Raw genomic sequence first — 18,209 nt, 5'->3', positions numbered from 1 at the left:
TGAAGATAAGCTAAACATCCCCAAGCAATTCCTGGGAAGATTATATGAGGCATACCCATGAAATAAGATTGTTTCTAGAATTTAATACTTTAATTCCAGAAGCAATCCTGAAAATTGAGCAAAACATACAAATCACAGGAACCAGACTGGATGACTTTAAGTGCCTCAATGCAATGCACAAGTCATTTGCATTTCTGACTGACGAGCTGAAAGCTTGTTTTTATGATGTTGTATTGCCTTGTCTGGGAACAAAACCAAAAATCAATAAACAATGACATTAATTTCACTTTCAGTGACATATCTACTTTTATATGTATATATTAAAGAGATGGGGTTGCTACTTACTAACATCAAACAGGTGTATTTCAATGATTACAGTTTTTATGCACAAGTGTTCAAGAACTTCAGAATTACAAAGGCACCTAACTCAGTTGCTTGATCTTTTGCAGAGATTCTGCTAGGTGAAAGAAAGGCAGTTTACAATTTTCATAATAGAAGACATACAGAATATAGCTGAATTAAGAGGTCTGATTTATCTTCTTTAATAGGAGGTAGGCAGGTTCTACTTTGTACAAAAAAAAAAAAAAGCCTATCAGATGACTGCAGAAACTGTCCTGAGTTCAGAAACAATGAAGTTAGTGCCATTAAAAAAATAAAGCAGGTATTGGTAAATACCTAAGTAAAATAACTACTTTTGTTCTAGAACAAGCAGATCTTTGCAAAAAGTTATGGCAACAAAGGTGTTTCAGTGCATGAACTAACATGTAAAGCTGATATGGGATTATGGTTAACTGAGGTCTGATTTTTCTCCCTTTCTGCCTACACAAAACACACCAAACAACACAATAGCCAGCTTTGGTGGTATCCTGCACAACAAGGAATGGCACAGCTTCTTAGTTGGCTGATAGTGTTTTCTTAAGAAAGGAAGTCTAATTTAAGAAGTTATCCCTTGTTTCCTTTCAACAGCTTAGGAAAAAATAAGAAGGCATTTCCCCATCCAAAGATTTCCTCTGGATTTCCAGAGGCACTCTGAAAGCCAGAGTCACAAAAGCACAAGATTTTTAGTTGCATGATTCTGCTTCACGTCTCAGAAGAGAGACTGTCCTAGTTCTTTCTAACAGATACATGAAATAACTATCAGTTACAATTCCACATAAATGATTCCAATTACTGAAGGACAGTTTTATGTATTGAATTACATCCAAATTTTCCCTTACAAATTATAAGGGGTTTCAGAATAGATTAGAGAATATAAATTGTAAGGAAAAAAAGTGTCCTAAGCATGAAGTTGAGATTTTTACAATATTTATTCAAGCTAATTGCAAAAGCAAGAACAAGAGCTACTTGTCCTTCGGAAAGGCATCACATTATGTTTATGGCCACCAGCCTCTTCAATCACAAAAAATAATTCAACACTTTTAGTATTGCACAACTGCAGAAGTTCGGAAGAATCTCATTGTCCAGACCAAGTGCAAAGCCTATTAAATATGCTTTTTAGTGACTCATGCATAGTGACATACCTGTAATTTCCAAACAGACAACACATAACATAAAACCACACTATGAGAGTGTATTGTGTATAGTAGTTAGATGACTAAGAGACAGCATTTCAAGAAACATTGCGAAAATACTCCTATTTTGAGGACTGTTAGTGGCAGGCATCATATGATCACACCACATTTTAAAATGTAAGACATAGCAGGCAGCTATTTCACTCAAAATATAGGGCAGGGAGCTAAAACAAATTTATAGGAAAAATACTATTAAGTATACAAAAATGTAAGCCCTATTTAAGGAAAGAGCAATGCACACAGAAAGAGAAAGATTCATTTTAGTATAGTAGTGTTATAGGGTACAGTCCAGATCCAGTAGAAAACTTAAGCACCTATATCCAATATTCCAAACCTGAAAATACTGAAAATCTATTGTCTGACCCAGGGACAATCACTATTTGTGATCATCATTCTTCTACAAAAACACAAACAGAATTTCTGAACACTCCATTTAGAGGTAATGATTGTGAAATGCAAGACTAGAACACATCCAAAACAAACAGGAAACTGGGAAAACTGGCTGCAAACATCTGTCAACTCATGCTTCACTTTGAAAGCTGACATCTAGACGGCTTCAAATCAGACAGGCTTTCTGTATTTTCTAAAACTGAGCCAGTTACCAACTACTGTAAGAAGAGCTTTCAAGTTCTCTGACAACGAGCTTCCTGTTTTCAGGATTCTTATTTAGTATTTAGATTTATATAGATCTGAAGCATGACTATCTTGGATAATAGCAATTAATGACACCTGACGACAGGGGGAAATATGTGAAGGAAATAAACACTTTATCCAATCCACTGTTCTATTATAGAGTAATTTTTCTGTTTACTTAATGGATCTAAGACTTAAACAGGAACCAGTTTCCTTAAGTGATTTCTTCACAACTGCATAAAATGAAGTGTCTTCAAGATCTCACAAATATTCATCTCTGTCTGTAGTGAGTAATTTTATTTTGTGTCCGTACTCTGGTTGATGACCAGAGATCTGATTTTTCAGCATAAGTTCTGTATTTCCAATATTGCATAATGACAGGCACTTAATTGTGGTACCTCACATATATACTGTTCCAGAATCAAATCTAGAAACCTCTGAAGAGATCAATTAGTCTTTTAGTTAGATATAAAGAAAACGTACAAAAATTGTATAGTAAAAACTGCACACAGGAAAACACAAATCACGTAATTTCTCCTTTATGCACCCTTTCTTACTCAAATAATCATTTCAGTCGTTTCCCTTCGAATGCCTTCCTCCTTGCTCTATGTTCTAAAAACATAGGGATTTCCTTTTTATCTAGCAATACCAGAGGCGTTAAAACCTTTTCTTGAAAGTTAGCTTCAGTTGACTGTTCTCTCCAAATATGATTCATTGATCCCTTAAAGGTCTCGGCAGATGGGGCCTTATTTATGCCTCACTTTCAAAGAAAAATATTTGAGTTTATCAGCAACTTTCACAAGCAGCATCTTGAAATGCATACAAGTTCAGTGGAATGTAAGCACTCCAATTCTGCACTAGAATCCTAATATGGTTAAAAATATTTTACATGCATACTTGTTTTCCAAGTCTTTTTCCTCCAGTCAACTTCAAACTGCTGCCTGCCATTTCATATAGGAAATGCAGCAGTAGAAACAAATCTGTCAAGATTTTAAAACCCATGCTAGGTAACAGATAGTAGAACTGGAGTTTCTGGCATACAAGAATTAGACTGCCAAATCAGAAAAGTTGCAGAAATCCTCAAGAAAACTTACAGATATGATGTATAGTAGGTAATGTACATCTTAAAACAACTTGAGCGAAGATTATAAGACCAAATATAGACTGTAACACGCGCTCCGTTTTTTTTTTTTAATGAATTGTATACACAATGTTAAAAAAAAACATTTATTAATCTTTACAATGAATGTCAACAACACATCTTTCAGGAAGACAAGCTCTCACGCAGCCATATGAAACTATTAGCAGTTTTGTTTTTTTTTTTTTTAATAGAAATAACAAAGTAGTTGCACGACTTGAAAACTCATTTCTGAGCCAGGCTTTGGAGACTGCACATTTCAAACAATTTTTCCTCTCCACTCATCTCTAGATTCTTCAAGCTTAAGACCAGTCCTTAACATTTACAGCACTATTATTGGCACCAAAATGATACTAGGCATCAGCAAGTAAGAGCAAGTACCTTAATTCATTACTACTTCATTAATTCCTATACATATTTATATTTGTCCTGCTTAGCTGCCAGCCGGGATAAACCACAACAACATTATATAAAACTTAAAAAGAAAACAAAACAAATACACCATTAAGTACCAACAGAAGTTGCTTCTGAGTTGCAGCTCAACAGAAATGCTCAGTTTGCTTTCAAAGCTGGTTACGTTTAGATGTAAGAACAAAATGCATTTTGGAAAAAAACTTTGTTTATCAACAGTCTTCCAAATAGTAATAACTCTTTGTGCTAACAGATGGAGAGAACCACTAGCACTTGAATCACTACACTCTAAACAAAAAATAAAAAAATATTGCCACGATAAATACAGCCTTAAATCTCCATGGCTCAGTACAGATAGAATATCCTCCCCTATCCCCCACAAAAAAAAAAAAAAAAAAAAAAAAAAAACCACCCTCTTCCCTGATGAATATACACATTCACTTGAATTCAAGAAAGTTAAAAAAGAGACTTGAGGTAAGTTGATGGGGATAACACCAATCAAGAACCCAACAGTGTAATTTCTGAAGTGTTTTTCTTTTGAATACTTCATGCAATGTAGTTACCTGATAAAAACATGTTTTATCTGATTGCAGGAGTCTTGACTTTCTTGCTGCTAGATCAGAGATTGTACCTACTAAATTACTTCAGGGAAAAGGTTGATACAAAAAACTATGTGCAGATAGAGGAAAGTAGAGGAAAGCACATGCTTTTTTATGCACTTTTTTTTTATGGTATTGGTCTTCGCTTTCACTTTATCCTTTTCTTCCCGAAATTCTTTTTCCAAAGAAATCACAGTACTTAAAGTCTCTTGATAAAAAGCCGCAGCTGAATGTGTGAATATAGGACTACCAGGCATAGAAGCAAAAGCTGATGACCATCTCAGAGCACAACACCTGGGTTAACAACTACTCCTCTTCCCTGCTTCTCTAGTCTTATCATATTGGACAGCAAAAGCAGAAAGAATGTACACTTTTTGGAAAAGCAAGCTATTCCACCAGCTTTCTCTTCTAGTAAATCAAGAGTTCCTTGCCATACATGTATAAATCAAGATTTTGTTTTTCATTGCTGTTCCACCCTGAGTTTTCTCACCAGTATGTTCTGAACAAGGCAGTCTATTTTTCATCCTATTGTCCTCCAAAACTTGCAGTAAAATCAAAAAGTTTCAGTGATGCTGTTTACCTGCTATCTTGCATGAAATCTAGATGAAGAGCTGACAGTAAAAGCTTCCTGGGTTAAAGGAAGTGCATTGACTGAAAACAATGAAATTCAATGGGAATAATGGGCATGACAACAGCTACAATTCTGTGTCTGCTGAGATTTTCTAGCACGTGTGTTAAAAAACACTGTAACTCTGATACTGTCAAGCATTTCCGATTAGGAAAGTTAATTTCTAAACAGCTTTCAGATTTGTGCTGTAAGTCGAGTAAGAGAAGTCTTACTACGCAAATTAAAATGCCTAGAAGATGACACCAGCATATTTCTTGTATGTGCACAACTTTGCTTAATATAAAAGTTAGTATGATGTATAACTTCATTAAAAAATTCTGGATTAGATTATGAAAAACAAACTTAAAATAATTTCATGCAACACAGATGGAAATAACTACTTTTGAAATGTCTTCTACAACTGTTTCCAGCTAAATGTAAATAAAGGCTCAAATAATTATTTTTTTTGTTTTGTTTTGTTTTAAGCAAATAACTAACACATTTAAGAAAAGGACTGCCTCTGCTATCTTCAGAAAGAACTCCTAAAAAGTTTCGTCCTGAAGAAATCATTGTGCTACTTCCTGTGAAAATGGTTCTGTACAAATGGGTAAAACAGAGTAAATGAATAGTTCACTAAAAGACGTATGTTGTGCCTTGAACCATAAAATTGATCACTTGATAGTCTGTTTTCTGTGCTCCAGAAGGCAAGGTTTTAAGATATCAAAAGCCTTTGAGCAAGAGCCAATACCAAAATAAGTTAGTGGTGTCAATACTTGAGCAATATACACACTGAAAAACTTAAGATTTAGAAGGCATGCATGATATTAATTTATCAGCAAACTCCTCCACACAATTATTTAGCTGCAGAGGTAGTGTTCTTTAGCACTAGCCTAATACATCAGCTAAGTAAGTGACAGCTTGAAAACAGAATTCTTAGTCCCAAAAGTTTAAATTTTAGTAGAAGAAAACTAACGCTACTGCATTTTTTTTAATTTTATTTTTCATCTTTCATACTATACAAAAATGTTTCAGAGAACACAAATATAGACTTCCTCAATTTTGGCATGTTCCACCAAAGAAAAAAATAAAAATCAAGATATATACTGCAATTGCTGTCCTGAGATTCAAGTTAAACAGTGCTGATGGGATACTTTTACAATATATGACAAGAATCAAATTTGACTGACACTTGAATGCACAAGACTACAAGGTTTTAGTTGTATGCACACTAAAAAACAAAACCACAGACATGTAAAGATGTGTCCATAGAAACACAGTGGACACAGATTCACATGAGAGTAAGGTGTTCATCATAAAAAATAAAAAGATAGTTTCAGTTGCAGCATATTACTAAAATCCATGCAACAGCAAAGTTATGTATGAAAATATTATAATTGAAAGTTATTTATCGGATTATTAGAAAAAACATTTCATTAATAGATTAATTTTCCTTTTTTTTTTTTCTTATCCTTGTTATGAGTCTTACCAATGAATATTCAACATTATATACACAGGCATGATAGAAAATCAAAAAGTTTCTTGACTGCAAATAGTCTGCTTCAAAGTTAAGCTTCTCTGCTTTACTCATATTCAAGTCAAGTTTTAACTTACAATTTGCTCCAAACAAAACGGACTTCTAATTGTGAAATGTTGCCTGAACTGATGTTAGAGCAAAGCATCAGGATGGCATAAATTAAGCAACCATGATTACAGTAAGCAGACTAAACTTTGTTCGTTTATTGAGAAAATATTTAAAACTAATCTTAATAATATTCCTATGAAAATATTAAGAGTGACACCATTCTTCCTTACCTCCCACTCTTTAGCAGCATCTTCAGTAGTAGATTCTTCACTTGTTTCAGGCTCTTCCTTCTTTTTTACCACTATAAATCCAGGCTCTCGAAGAGACTCCCCAGTATCCTCTGCATATAGCTCTGGACTCCACTGGATAAAGAAGACATACAAGTGATCTGTCCTAGAGAAGTCAAGTAATGATACAGAGAAGAAAAAACATGGTAAACATTTGGGCTGTATCAAATAATATGAAATACCTGGGGTTAAAATAAAAATACTTACAATTTCACATTTTACTAAATACTAGAAATACGTTTGAAAAAAGCTAGCCATTATAATAGTGCGGGGGCTTTGGTTTTTATATTAATTATAAGAAGCTCACACTGGAGGAAAATGAAAAACTGGCAAGTGACTAGCTGTTCTCATATAAGAGCACAGACCTTCCAACCATTACCATCCAATTGGAAACAGTATTCCAGTTGAAATAACTTCCAAAATAAAGTTTTAAGATATTTTTCATATTATTTTAAAAGTACATGAAATATAAACACAAACAGGATTTTAAAAGAAGTCTGTATGTCTGTTTTCTCTACCCTCAAAGAGCTTAAGACTTCTAGAAATGTAACCAAAGTCACATAGACTGAGAATCTCTACTTATGTGAGAAAGTAAGGCTGAAAATGTGCATATACATAACTAGATGAAGCTAGAGGCTACCTGGTCTGTAGCACTGCAGTAAATACCCAATTTTTAAGTTACCTCCCTTTAAGTTACCTACCACAAATGGTATGGTTTTCCAGTTTGGAAAAACAAAATGCACAAATTCCCAGAAGAAAGTTCTTTAGACAGGTGCCAGTCTATGTTGCTTAATTATTTCCCAAATGGACACAGAGCATTTAGAAAAAAGAACTACTGGATTCATTGCACTTATCTCATCGTGGAAGAGACAGCTTTAGAGCTAAGTGACCAGTGACACAAATTCTAGAGTTTGGGTATTCCCATGTCTCTCTTCAGAGGTATTTGTTACAGTTGGTCTGCACACTGGATTAGTGTGAAGAAAAGTCTTTGGACATTTTCCCCCTCCTTTCTTACTAAAGACCTATAAAACTGGAATAGCAAAAAATACATGGCAGCAAAGCCTCAAAAAATGCAGCTATAATTTGCCTGTGCAGCTGTCTAAAAGGATGTGTAACATGGGTACGTATTAAAAGCCTCTGAACATGGTCAGTTATTCAAAGACAGCTCTCTTGTTAAAATTAAAGGTTTCCAGATAACACTGATAAAAGGAAAAAGATAAATTGTTCTCTGACAGTAAAAGAGAAAACATTTCAGATGCATAAGGCTTAACAAATTCTATGACAAAGTCAGAAAGGGAAGCTTCAGGTTCCTCATGCACTGATGTATCCATTTCAAATGTCCTACAAGAAGTAGGAAAAATAAAAAATGAAAGCAAGGCCTTCTGCTATTAAAACAGCTTTAAATTCATAGTAACAGCAGTTAAAAAATAATAATTAAAAAAAAATAACGTTTAAGAAAATCCAGAACATTCCTTCCCTGATAGGCTTACTTGAGATTACGAACAATGAAATAGAAAAGTAGTTATCTCACAATCCTGCATTATTTCTTATCACTAGTTTTCTTTCACCTATCTTGACACTAAATAGTTTGACCTATGCAGAGTAGCACTAAACAAGTTAAGCACTGAAAAAATCTGCCCACATGCAGATGTGTACATTTACATGTGTACATTTTAGTGTACATTGTACACACTGTATGGATAAAAAACAAATCACTGATCTGCCATACAGTTAGAGAAAGAAACCACGTATGGGTGGAGTCATTACCAAGGAGGTCAGAGACTGTCAGCTAAGAACTACTTCTGAAATAGGTGACACATTCTGCTTTCTCCTGAAAGTAAGTACTTGCACTGTTACATTAGAAAATAAACCAAAGACATATTTTTACCAGCTGTCAAGAAATGGAAAAAATCTATACCACTTGAGGGTAGTGAGGGTGATTTTAAAACCAGATTAGTAATGTGCTAGACTCAGTTCTCTCTGCTGAAAAACTCAAGTATTTTGACGTCATTTCAGTGTGTTACATGTCTCCATTCACAATGGACATGAAGAAAGACTACTGCCTTTCTCATTGCAGACAACTTTTAAGTATGAAATGATTTTTGTGTTTGTAATCAATCTTTTCTCCTTTAGATTAAAGAACCCCACTTACTTCTAATTTTCCTTATATGTTACACTTTCTAGGCATTAATTAGTCTTGCTGCTTTCCTCTGGACTCTCTCCAATTGATCGATATCTGTCCTCAACTGCAGTGCCCCAACTGGACATTCTATGCCATTCAGCTCAAAAGAAAAGATGGAAAAGTGACTTCATCATTGTGTGTAGGTATTTATACAAGATGACATCTGATAATTGCTTTTTGTTTGGGTTGCTTTTTATTTATTTATTTATCTCTTCTGTCATAATAAACTCCAATACCTTAGGAAAAAAATCACATTTTCAAGTTGAAAATAAGTCACAGTTTACTAGTAGCAAAGATCATTTAAGAAATGCAAGACTTTACTAGTAAGCATGGACATCTCATGTCACTGCAGCTAATTTAGACATTTTTTCCAGTAGATGTGTTTAAGTTACTTCCTAGAAAATATTTTTGTTCCATAACGATAAAACCGAAGTACCCCAGCTAATTCTATTCAACTCAGAGCTCTAGAGAGAAATATTTTTTCCAAGCAATGGGAAGCACAGATAACGGCAATTAAAAAAAAATAAATATATCCTTCCCTGCAGAACTCACTTCTTTCCTCAGACCCCATTTACATGAATGTTTGATTTTTACTTGCTACAAAAGCCCAAATAATGAGAGACTATTGACTGAACCTGCAAATAACGAAGGAAAACTTCAATATGGTAATGAGGTATTCAGGCATTAAGTAAAGCCAATCATCAATATCCTGGGCTCTATTTCTTTATAGACAGACACCAAAAGAATGGGGTAGGGAAAAACCCAAAATACACAGAGGAAACTTTCATATTTTTTTTTCTAGTCTACCTTTCTTACCTTTCTTGTGGAACAGCAAACCAGTACTCATGTTTTTTATCTCTCTGAGCATACTGTTGCATTGATGCACTTGCTTGTGAAACGAATGTTTTTCTCATAGGTTTTCCAACCTTGAGAAGCAAAAACTTGTGAGATCGATGTCTTCGTTTCTCTTTCACATGGGAAGAACCTATTAGTAAAGAAAAATAAGCTATCCACAACATACAATAGGATTTAATAGAATGATTGACCACTTTTGTAATAGGAAATAACTAGATAAGATGTTTACCTGACATAAGGTCAGTTAAACACAAAAAAAGTTGTGCTAAATTATACCATTAGCAGAATTAACTTAATATTCAAATATGTTGCGCTCTACATTTTTACTTCCAACCCCAGTTGACCTTCAATCCTTCAGCCATGCCTGAAAGGCTTTCAGAAGATGTTCTCAATGCATATCCCTCAACACTGATTCAGACACCACACTTAAAAAGCCTCCACACACATGCAAAAGACACTTAAATAAGTACTTTACAGATGTAAAAGCTGCTCAGTAATTACTTTTCCTTTAAAGAAGAAAATTACCAGTACTGCTAATAGACAACTAAGATAAGTTTTAATTTGTTAGATATTTCAAACACTTCAAAGGTATGAACACCACTTCATGATAAAGTATACCAGATGTTGCAGTATGGGGCTTTTCCTGCCAGTACTGTATTTAATTGAACAAGCAAAATTAAATGATTACCCTCAAGGTCTGGATTGTCAAGTCAGCACAGGGTTACGGAAGAAGCCTTCTCAGAATTATTTCTTTGCCAGAATAATTGTTCAAATCCTAGAACATGAGCTACAGCCACAAGAGACTTTTTAAAGCAGGAAGGAAAGTGCAAGTTTTCAGAGTTCTGATCGTCACAAAGGATTTAGCCTGTCTCTGTTGTTAAAGGTACGTACAGACATGTTTCAGCTTTCTAGGAGACTCATCTGTTGGTTACAGCTGAAGCTTACCATCAGTGTGACCATGCAGACTACCAATACAATGAGCACATGAGCAAATATCACCTTCTTCATCTATAAATATCTCTACTGTATGCTTTGAATCTAGTTTTCAACACAAAGTTTAGAATTGTATTGTTTCATAAAATAATGTTTTTTGTTTGTAAGCTTTTTTCCAGTAAGTATCTAAATGGGTACTGACATTACACTTATATTTTAGGATTATACCTACAGTATATGGTATGGTAGAATAGTTATAGCACGTGTGATCCAGAAATATTTTATAAGCCTATAAACTGTAAGATAAATTGTCAGATTTTAAAAAGACGACAAACAAAACCCCACTTCATAGCGGGGTTTTCCCCAGTTCCACAGGACTGGCATGTGAATTTTCTGGCAGCTTAAGAGAAGAAACTCAAAACAATCTGACATTTGTATTTTGGTCCTTTAGAAGTTTTACACTGCTACATCTGATCTAGAGCCCTAAGAAATGGGATTTGTATAGTCCCTTAAATTAGAAAAATCAGTAAGATTTATATTCATCTAGATGAGAGAACCAAAATTAATAATCTGTCCCTACCCCAAAATGTCAAAGGGGCTATTTGCAATTTTGCAATTCTCTTTGTGTGTGTGTGTGTGTATTCTCCTAATTTCTGTATTTAATACAAAAAAAAAACAAAAAAAAACACTAAATACAGAGAAATAAGATTCTAGTAGTGGTTATTGGCTCTTATGCTTTGTTTCCTTTTTACCAATATCCAGCTAAGTGGTAAACAGACACTTTTAAGGAGTACAATAGACAGAACACAGAAGTTTTTATAGCATCTCACTCTTCCCATGAGATGTGATCTATCGCTAGTAGACCTGTCTTAAATGTAGTCTTTGGTGATCTTCAGAAGTCAAGGAATAGATCTATACTTCTACCTTGGCTCTATTTAAGTTTGCCTATAGATGAAGCCAGTATATGTTTCATTACATCTGTCTAGACTGAAATATTCATGAACACAAATAAAATCAGCAGAAATTGTTAATACAACTCAAATGCTAGTAAAAAATGTACTATTTTGAGTGAAGCCATTAGCACAAGTCTCCAAAAAGCAAGCTTCTAGCTTGTATCCCTCTGAGTGAGACACTGATTATATATATGTATACTCTGTGACTGTACAGTTCATCTTGCATGGAAAAAACTTAGTATTACTAAATAAGAATCTTTAGTAAAACCAGAAAAAAATAAGTATTCAATATAGCTAAATTACAGGTAACATTCAACTGTTAGGAGAACAGCTACAGTGGCAGAGAATACTTGTGCTTGCATTATTATTTTTTTTAAAGCCATAAAGAGCAACTTATGTCAACTGACATCTTTGCCAGAGGATTGTCTTAAGTATTAAGATGTAAAAACCAAACTTCTCAGAGTGATGCAACTATTAGCCTGTTCCAGATTTTGAAATTAAGCTACTTGCTTAACAGGAGAAGAAACAAAAAAATCTGAATCATTTCAGAACCTCAAATGTAACAATTTCTGCTAAAGAATTTATTTTTATTCAATATAACCTCAGCTTCTAGTTACTAAAAGAAAACAATACAACCATCAAATGCATTTCATACATATTCTATCAGTATGTGGCAGGCATTAAAGTTAGGCTTTCTTTATAGCCACCTCCAAATACTGCACAATTGAAATGACTAGTTTATCTCCATTAGTAAGATAGTGGGGTATCAGAAAGTGACCTAAAAAGTTTTTGTAAAGCATAATGAAGTATATTCAGAAACATCTAAGCTATTTAAATATGACATTTATTTTTTTTTAAATATATGAATTGAATAACTTCAGACTTTCAAAATAGCTTCTAACTAATAATCCTATAGCCTGATCTTACAGAGGAGTAAGGATACTCCTTTGTAAATCTACATATTCCCCACATTCATAGCATTAGTTTTACCATCTAGCTCTTATTTGCCCTGAGAAGTACTTTTCATATGTTCAAGCTTGATCTGGTCAGCATGAAAGTATTACAAGTTGTAAGTGAATGGTCTGAAAACCATTTTAAGTCTCAGTCTTATATTAAGCCTCCAATGTTTGCTGCTCACATCATGAACCTTAACCACAAGGTATACATGTATGTACCATAAATGAAATTAAATTCATTCCCTGAAATTTATTCATACACAGGAGCAAAATTTAAGCAACAGTTAGCTGACTGCTAAGGAACACTTTTGATTTTGAGCTCTACAGAGACCAATGTATCAAGAATCTAATCATACAGGTTCATTGAAGTGTCCCCTACAAATATACTGCATATTTTAATATGATCTTAAACAATTTCAACAAAGAAAAGTATCAGTCACAAAGGTATTTACGTTTTCAATTTCCTGAGCAAAATTTTCCCACTGGTTTAAATAAGTATAGCTTAAGTAGATCTTCAAGGCAGTGAGAAATAAACAATACATGACGATGTGTTCTGCAAAGCAGAAAACAGAAAATTCTCAAGAGCTGAAGAGAAATGCATTGCAAGTCTGAAGGCTAACACCATCCATAAATACTGACTCACCTTCTGGTTGCCCTTCTCCTGCAGCCACAGTTTTTTGACTGATTTCTTTTTGTGAATCCTGATGCATGTTTTCTCTTTGTTGTTTGGTTTGTTGCATAGTATGGGTCTTCCAGAGTTTGCGAAGTTCCTCAACTTCTGTCTCGGAGTCTTGAGTTCGCTCTTTCACTACTTTTCCTTTGCTAGTAGTCGCTTTCTTTGGAGAGTCTGTGGTATCTTCACAATGTGGACTTTCTTCTGTCTTACTCTGTATTTCTGGCTCTTTTGCTTGCGTAGAATCTTGACCTTGGTCCATTTTTGTCTCTTTGTTCTGTTCTTTGCTACCATGTGGGTCTTGCCTCGACTGCTGGAGCACATTCCCAGTATTTTCACTAGATTCCTGTACCCCCTTTACAGCCATCTCTGCGCTTTCTGAACCTAAACTGTGGGTACTAAACTGTTTAACATTTACAACCATTTCAGCACTGAGTTTTAAGTCACTGTCAGCTTCTTTCGAGTCCGAAATTATCGTTAAACATTCTGCACTCGTTTGGTTTATTGTTTGGACAGATTCTGATGATGCTCCAGAAGATTTGCCTTGTCGAAGCTCATCCGAGGAAACAAGTTCCTCACGTATTGGAGAGAGTTCTGATTCTGTGAACACGTCTTCTGAAAGAGACTCCTCCGTACTCCTTGGGGCAGTGCTAGCGCTGTCATTGCCTGTATCCCGGATCCTTGAATCCATTTCATCTGTATTGCTCTTTGCAGCTTTCTTGGAGTGGCCAAGTTCCCTTACAGACAGCTGTTCTATGTCTCTGTTGAGCAAATAAGAGTAATTACAATAACAGGTGCCCTTTATTGCAGAGCCTTTTTCTTTAGTAAGTTTAATGCTAAAAAAATTACTTCTTTTAGTCTTAAAAATAAACTCCTCCCATGCCCACCCCATCCCTCTTAATCCTGTAGAGTATCAGCAAGTAGAAGCAAGCACCAATATGTTTACATAATGCATCTCTGTAGCAGTAAGCTTACAGCATACCTTTTGGCTATATGACATAGATGTGACCTCCCAGTCTCACCTTATTTTTGCAAGCAGAAATTCTTATGAAACCATCAAAACTGCTTCAGATGCTTAAAGTAGAAAATGAAGTAAAAAACACAAGAAAGAAAAAAAAACAAAGAGCTACAAGCAACCCTAAAATCCAATGGCTGAAGTCCTCCACAATCTTTTAAGTTTTGTCTACCAAAGAGGCCAGTATAATTTCATAGATCTGTCCCATTTATTATAAAGTTGAAATCTAGCTCACTGGTAATATATCAGCATTAAATCACCTGGTCTAATCGTGGCTAAGCAAGTCAATACAGAACAATAGGAACCATCAAGGTAGATTTGTATCAAGATCTTACTATTCTGGAAAATATCCAACAGTGTACTCACCAGTCAGGTATGACATTTTACCACTGTTAAGATAAATAAATCCTAAACTACTTGGTACAACAGAACATTTGAAAGAACAGACATCAAATGTTGATAAATAACATATGAAAAAATAAAAGCAGGCATAAAAAACGAACTTGCTTTCTCCGTGACATTACATTACATTATTTAAAACCTGCCTTTAGAAATAAGATAAACATTTTCTAAAACTTGTTTAATTTGAGGTGACTGTGAATATGTTCAACTATACCAATATGACTCAGGCTTGTATCAGTATTTTCAAAGAAATTTAGTGTTGTACAACCTTAATTAGGAGTTTCTCATGCTTAAGCTTACTCTTGACTAGAGTTGTGAAATGAAGACCAGTTACCACAAGAGAACTTCTATTACCTAGTATCAAGTACCTTTAAGAAGTTTGTACCTTAATCTCCCACACTGAAAAGGGATAATTCCAGTCTGCATTTCTACAAAACTTTTTATTCAGTTACTAACGTCACTTAGACATCATTAAAATCCAGGATGTTTGCAAAAACATACATCCTCTTACTCAAATGTCAATATGAGGTTGATGCTAAGATTGTGCTAACATAGTAATTTTGCTTACAAAGCTTGAGGAATAGAGTTTAGGATTTATCGCTTGTTAGATTGGGCTATTTCCAATTTTTCAAGATTACATTGATAACAATCTAAGGTACCAGAAATATGAGAAAAAGTGGAAAAATATATCTGAAAATGTGCAATTTCAGTATGGATTGTTGTTTATATATAAAAACCTTACAGCATGACATTTAATAACTAAAGAACGCATCAGTTTTATGATATGTTTCCATTACGCCAATAAGATTACTTTCAGTATTCGTGTTGCTTTTCCAAATTTGTTTTTGGTTTTACAGTTGGTAAAAGAGTTAACCATAGCAGTGAAATATTTAGAAAAAAATATAGAAACACAAGAAGTCTCAAATACTTTAAGACACACAGAAGGTCTTGTCTGATTTAGCTGTAGCTGTTAAGAGTTTTGGTTACAAACTTCAGGAATTTGCATTGTGTTTTACCAAAAGTTCACAAACATGCCTCAGATTTTGAAGCATAAAAGTGCTGGGACCAAAGAAAATGTTAAAAGTTACCATGCATAGTTTATAGAAGTTGGACAAGAAAGATGAAACAAACCAGACATCCAAGACTTCAAATGCTGTGTAACCTTTTCTTATCAGGTATGTTTTCATTCCACATGCGTATATATTAGAGGCAAAAATAAAAACAAATGCATGTGCTATAAAAGCACAAAAATCTATAGAATATTGAAGATAAATTTGTAAGTCAAAGTTGAATCATTGAAATGCTAAACATGCTGGGAAAGACTTTTTTTGCAACTGCAATATTATGATTGAAAAAGGTAGATTAAAAAAAAATCCTTGTAGTTCCTAGTGCAGGTAATGAAATTATGAAAATTAGATGACTGTTTTCCAGATGGAGTTTTTAAACTCCCAGAAGTCAAACCAACGGCATCACTGTACATCAAAAACCCCAAAAGTACTAATGTAGCAAGACATACATTAGTTACTTTCAGGAAACACGTGACTTCAGAGAGCAAACAAGGCCATGTCAATATGCCATTCTATTACTAGGTCTCTGTTGAATCTGCACATAAAAAAAGAGATGTAAGAGTTACTTCTTCTAGGTGTCAAAGTATTTATGATTATCGAGAAATATAATGGCACGCTACCTGTAAGAAGTTTAAAAGAGCATTTTTCATAGCTACTGAATGGGTTCGTAACTTAGGCCTCAGTATAGGACAACTAGCACCTCCTTACAGAAGATGGTTGCATATTTAGAAAAAGTTATACATCAGGAAAACAGCTTTACTCAAATATATACATGTATATATGAGCTCTGCCTAGGAAAATACCTTGGTTACAGTTGTATACTTCCCTGCAGTTAGATGATTAAAGGTAGTCTGCAAATGTTTATGCTGTATGGACAGTGACAGATAGTAAAATAAAAATCATGCTATTTTTAAAAGTCTCTTTTGATTTAATATTAGAATGCATACTATTCCTGAGGATCATATAAAATTAGGAAAAAGACAGAATGGAACAAAGATATTTTTTTTCACGCTGCTGTTTAAAGTCAGTTTTAAATGCCTACCACAAAAAGCACCGGCTATTAAGAGTTGCCAACCATTCTATTCACTTTAAACAATTCTAGATTAGGGTTAGGAACACAGTTTTTCTCCCAGTCAAAAAGGAAAAAAGTAAATTCCTAATGCCATAAAAATATACACAAACCTCTGAAAATTAGTCTTAATTTTTTTTTTTTTTTTTTAGCAGAACAAAAAGAAGGTATAGGAAGCCAGTTTGAGAAGCAAGTAGAAAGTGGTACACAAAGTTTTGTACCTAAAGTTGTTTAAGCTGAGCTTTTCTATTTTGTGCAGTTTCCACATTTTCAAAGATTCAGGTTTATCTGTTACATGGTGGAAAAGGGGAAGAGGAAGTGCTATGGTACCCTCTCCCCCATTTTTATTTTTATTTTTTTTTTTTTAAAGAGACTATAAAAGGAAAATACACATATATAGAAGAGGAGATATTCTCAAAGTATTAATGAATGTGAGAGCTTAAAACAAAGCAAGCTTTCTCCATGTTTTCTCCAAGCCAATCTTGGACATTCTCATAAAGGAAAACAGAAAAAAAGAATGTGTTTGTGCTAGTTTTGCATGGTCAGCCATATATTTACTCAAAGCTTCATAAATACTATTCTATCTTACATGCTTAATGAATCCTTAATTTTGCTGTCCACAATTTCCTTATACAAAGCAGCTGACATCACTTCTTCCATGGGACACATGATGCCATACTCTTCACAGCCGTTCTCTTGGACCAGAGGATCCATTTTATGAGGATCAAACATTATATTATTTGGCGTCACTAGCAGCACACCATTGACTGTACCCTAAAATGAGAGGAAAAAAAAAAGTGGTAAATTTTCTCCTTTATATTTCAGCTTATTCACTTTTTCGTAGGGAAAAGTGTTTTCTAAATTTTTTTTGAGCTTTTTTTTTTTTTTTTTTTTTTTTTTTTTTTTTTTTTAAATCTTTAAGCAACTTTATACAGTTTGTTTTCTTACAGTTACCTGGAAACCTAACACTTGTTGTGGGGAAGAAAATTAATGACCCCTTACTTCCTAAAAAAAAAAAAAAAAAAAAAAAACCAACTAGTTTTGTCCCTATTCATTCTTAACAATTATCTAATGATTAGTTTAAGGAGAAAAAACATGTTTCTTCCAACCTACAGAATATGCTAGGAGGCTCCTCTGAGATAAAGATTTATCTTTTCTAGACAACCATAGGGCTTTTTGCTATTTTGGTAGGAAGCTTCAAGCATTTTTTTCATAAAACCTAACTCTTAACTCTTCTTATTTTTCCTCTTTTCAAGAAAAAAAGTCTCATAAGCAG

General features: G+C 34.1%; 1 protein-coding gene across 3 annotated transcripts in view; it reads right to left on the bottom strand.

Annotated features, from left to right (window-relative positions):
• Positions 1 to 18,209, bottom strand: part of OXR1 (oxidation resistance 1) — a gene marked incomplete at its 5' end in the record, with an annotated part of 77,818 nt that overhangs the window by 27,018 nt on the left and 32,591 nt on the right. For all 3 annotated transcript variants that reach the window (XM_082754327.1, XM_082754325.1, XM_082754326.1), the window contains 4 exons: positions 6,772 to 6,934; positions 9,827 to 9,995; positions 13,351 to 14,141; positions 17,523 to 17,707. In XM_082754327.1, coding sequence (XP_082610453.1) covers positions 6,772 to 6,934; positions 9,827 to 9,995; positions 13,351 to 14,141; positions 17,523 to 17,707 — 1,308 coding nt within the window. The remainder of the gene's footprint in view (positions 1 to 6,771; positions 6,935 to 9,826; positions 9,996 to 13,350; positions 14,142 to 17,522; positions 17,708 to 18,209) is intronic.

This window comes from Aythya marila (genome assembly GCF_965140915.1).
Source record: "Aythya marila genome assembly, chromosome: 2".
In the NCBI taxonomy this organism is placed as follows: domain Eukaryota; kingdom Metazoa; phylum Chordata; class Aves; order Anseriformes; family Anatidae; genus Aythya; species Aythya marila.
The sequence above is the reverse complement of the archived record's forward strand: the minus strand, read 5'-3'. Positions and strand labels throughout refer to the sequence as shown.